This window comes from Olea europaea, chromosome 10 (genome assembly GCF_002742605.1).
Source record: "Olea europaea var. sylvestris chromosome 10, O_europaea_v1, whole genome shotgun sequence".
In the NCBI taxonomy this organism is placed as follows: domain Eukaryota; kingdom Viridiplantae; phylum Streptophyta; class Magnoliopsida; order Lamiales; family Oleaceae; genus Olea; species Olea europaea.
The window spans coordinates 2,029,524-2,033,259 of record NC_036246.1 but is presented as its reverse complement, the minus strand read 5'-3'; the positions used below and the strand labels follow the sequence as shown (position 1 = coordinate 2,033,259).

Genomic DNA, 3,736 nt, shown 5'->3' with positions numbered 1-3,736 from the left:
GAGCCTTTCGAGCCCCTGTATTCGACAAGTTTAACTCATTTGAGTCTCGAGATGGCCATGTCGGTCACGTAATTTGGGAGATGCCCTCATTACTTTGGTTTTCTAACGAATGTGGATGGTGACTTGTGATTTCACCGAAATGCATGCCAATTCCCTCACTATCCGTCACGTAATCTATAATTCTGACTTCCTTAAGTTAGGAGGTCCGATCTTTGAGGTCGACGCGGAGGAAATGAAGAGAAAAATGGGGGAAATAGACAGAACGACACTTGTGTCGTTCTGTCAGTAAACACGAGTTTGAGCAATCACGAGCCTTTCGAGCCCCTGTATTCGACAAGTTTAACTCATTTGAGTCTCGAGATGGCCATGTCAGTCACGTAATTTGGGAGATGCTCTCATTACTTTGGTTTTCTAACGAATGTGGATGGTGACTTGTGATTTCACCGAAATGCATGCCAATTCCCTCACTATCCGTCACGTATTCTATAATTCTGACTTCCTTAAGTTAGGAAGTCCGATTTTTGAGGTCGACGCGTAGGAAATGAAGCGAAAAATTGGAGAACGGCACTTGTATCGTTCTGTCAATAAACACGAGTTTGAGCAGCCACGAGCCTTTCGGGCCCCTGTATTCGACAAGTTTAGCTCATTTGAGTCACGAGATGGACATGCTACTCACAACATTTGAGAGATACTCGCATTACTTGGACAACATGAAAAATGAGAACAACACTAGTGCTGTTACTGTTTTTGAAAACAGCACAAGTGTCGTTAGTTATGTAAACACAATACGAATAATTGATAACTTATATATTTATAAATAAATTGTCATTAAATCAATAATGTTTAATTTCTGAAGAATATTTTTATATTTTCTGGGTAAAATACAAAAAATGGCACCAGTGATGTTTCGATATGACAACAAAATATATCTGCCATTATGGCTTTATCGATTCTAAGATAATGACAAAATGAATCATTCCAAAGATTTTAAATAGTTTACATTTAGGAATGACAAAAGCAGTACATCATAACACCACCGTCCTTTTTAATACTACAAAAGAAGCACATCATAAAAGTCAAAATTCAACAGATGTGCGGTTTTATCTTCATCATTCATGTCTCTCGCTAAGTGGTACACGATCTGTACAAGTGATACGGTTATGCCCAGTTTTCAAACACCTACTGCACTTACGAGACTTGCGCACCTCTCCGGCTGATTGTTTCCTTTTTTTTTGGTGGATGTCCACTTCCTCTTCGTGTCAACGGTCGTATCACCTTTCTTGATCGAACACTATCGGGAATTTCCCAGTCCACCTCATTTAACAGTGGATATATATATTCAGAATAAGCTTGTTTCCAGTAAGAAGTGCTATAAAATGGAGAGCAAAACTTGTAACAGTTGTCTCCAACATCCCTTACTACTGCAATTGCATGTGCACATGGAAATTGGTCCAGATCAAATTCCTTACATGTGCATGTCCCCCTCTCCAAATTAACAATGAAACTTTCCATTTTATCACTCACTTGCATTTCATCTGGGCTAAGAGCTTTTACCTCAAAACCTTTTGACTCATTATACCTATCGTACATTTTCTCCTCCATTGGCGGGGTGAAATAGCTTGTACATTTTTCGGCATCAATGCTCCTATCATGAAACCAACTCTGCATCTTTTCCCTGATATACTCGATCAAAGCAAGTATAGGAAATTCTCGAGCACTTCTCAACAATGAATTTAATGATTCTGCATTATTTGTGGAATGAATTTAATGATTCTGCATTGTTTGTGGTCATAGTATTGTATCTGATTCCATTGAAATGTGCTCTTGACCAATACTCCACGCCAACCTCTTCCTCTAAGTATTCTCTGATTTTCTCGTGTAGACTGCACAATGCTTGCATATTAATCTCAAATTTTGCCAAACTATATGCCTGTGCAGTAGCTCTAAACAATGGCACAATATCTATGCGAGGGAATTTGCTCTTCAAGTTAGTTTGCAAATGCCATATACAATGTCTATGATGTGCGTTAAGATAGACGCTGTTGAAACCATTTGATATGCTTGTTGCACGGTCAGATATAAAGACTAGCTCGTCTGTGTCATCGGTTATCTGTCGTAACTTCTGAAAGAACCAAGTCCATGAGTCATTGTTTTCTGAATCCACTATGCCCCACGCAAGTGGATAAATTTGACGATTTGCATCTTGGCATGTGGCAACAAGTAACGTACCTCGATACTTAGATTTCAAAAATGTTCCATCCACACATATTACCCGTCGAATTGAAGAGAGAAATCCACGTATGCTTGGTCCTAATGCCATAAAAAAATACATGAAATGTCCATCATTATTGGTTTCAATAAAGGTCAACGTACCAGGATTATTTTTCTCCAGAATGTGACAATACATTGGTAACTTTGCATAGCTATCATCAGGGCTACCTCGAACCTCTTTGTAAGCAAATTCTTTGGCCATATACGCCTTGTGATATTTTATAGTTATGCCAAACTCTCGACGAACGTCATTGATAATGTTTCTTGGTCTGTACACTATGTTGGCATCATGATATTTTGGAGCTACATGTTTTCCAATTACCGAATAGGTAGCATGTCTATTATCCCTGCGACGAACACTCATAGAGCAAATGTGATGGCTAGAATATTTTCGTATTTGAAAAATCTCAGATTCAGCTATGCTCGTTGCCCGTAAACGCCAGTTACAAATTTTCTCAACACAAACGACTGTATAAACACTCTTATTTGATTTCTTCACTTTAAATTCAAATTGGTACTTCACGGCAAGTAGCTGGAGTTTTGATATCAAAGCACTTTTAGTTGGAAATAGTTCATCATCATGTACATCCTCATTTTCTGGAATCCTAACTGATGATCTATAAGGAATTGAACACAGGACTTGTGTTGAAGTACCAATAATGTCCTCTTCCATGGAGAAATCAACATTGTTTTCATTTCTCGGAGGAGATTTATCTTCGAAATCTTGTTGTTCGGAACTACCTTGAATTATATGCAAGTTATCCCAATCCACAGAGTTTCCTTCTTCTACGTTATCATTTCCATGATCGCCATCATATAGCTCAACTTCATTTTGATGGCTCACATCTCCCTTTTCTACTTCACCATTAGTTTCTACTCCACAATCTCTTTCAAACTCCCTTACACTATCACATTCACCTGTAACTTTAGTCGAAATAGTCACGCAAAGAGGATGTTTTTTACAAATAGAAAGAAACCACTTCACTTTCATGTCACTGTTAATCCTTTGTGGTGGAACTGAAAACTTAGACATTCCAGGATTAAGGGACATCATCTCAATTTCATATAACTTTGAATCCACATTAACAAGTTCTTGCACTTTGTTGTACAACTCTATATACGAAATGCTAGATGGAACATAAAGAATATCCACATTTTCTTCACCGTTTCCTATATAATCCCATGTCCATTTGCTTTCTTCAGTCTTTTTAAACTCGACAAAATAGCATACTTGTACCCATATCATTTCTACAGAATCCATACCTGTAAAAAAAAAAAAAGTTAAATAATTTACTCAAGTATATATCAAAGTAATATAAAAATAGTTACCATATTTGAATGATCAAAGTAACCACAATATATCATCAATAATGGACAGATCATAACAGATAACGGTTGTACTATCGTTTTACATGGTAGATAACGACTGTAGTGTCGTTCTGAACTACTAATAACGACTGGAGTG

General features: G+C 37.4%; 1 protein-coding gene across 1 annotated transcript; it reads right to left on the bottom strand.

The window, feature by feature from the left end:
• Positions 1–1,747: 1,747 nt before the first annotated feature.
• On the bottom strand, positions 1,748–3,532 carry LOC111400132. Its single transcript, XM_023027571.1, has one exon. The coding sequence runs from the start codon at positions 3,530–3,532 to the stop codon at positions 1,748–1,750; it is 1,785 nt and encodes a 594-aa protein (XP_022883339.1).
• Between the last annotated feature and the right edge of the window lie 204 nt (positions 3,533–3,736).

Excerpts from the sequence above, each read along its gene's own strand:
- LOC111400132 (XM_023027571.1), bottom strand. The coding sequence starts at position 3,532 with ATGGATTCTGTAGAAATGATATGGGTACAAGTATGCTATTTTGTCGAG.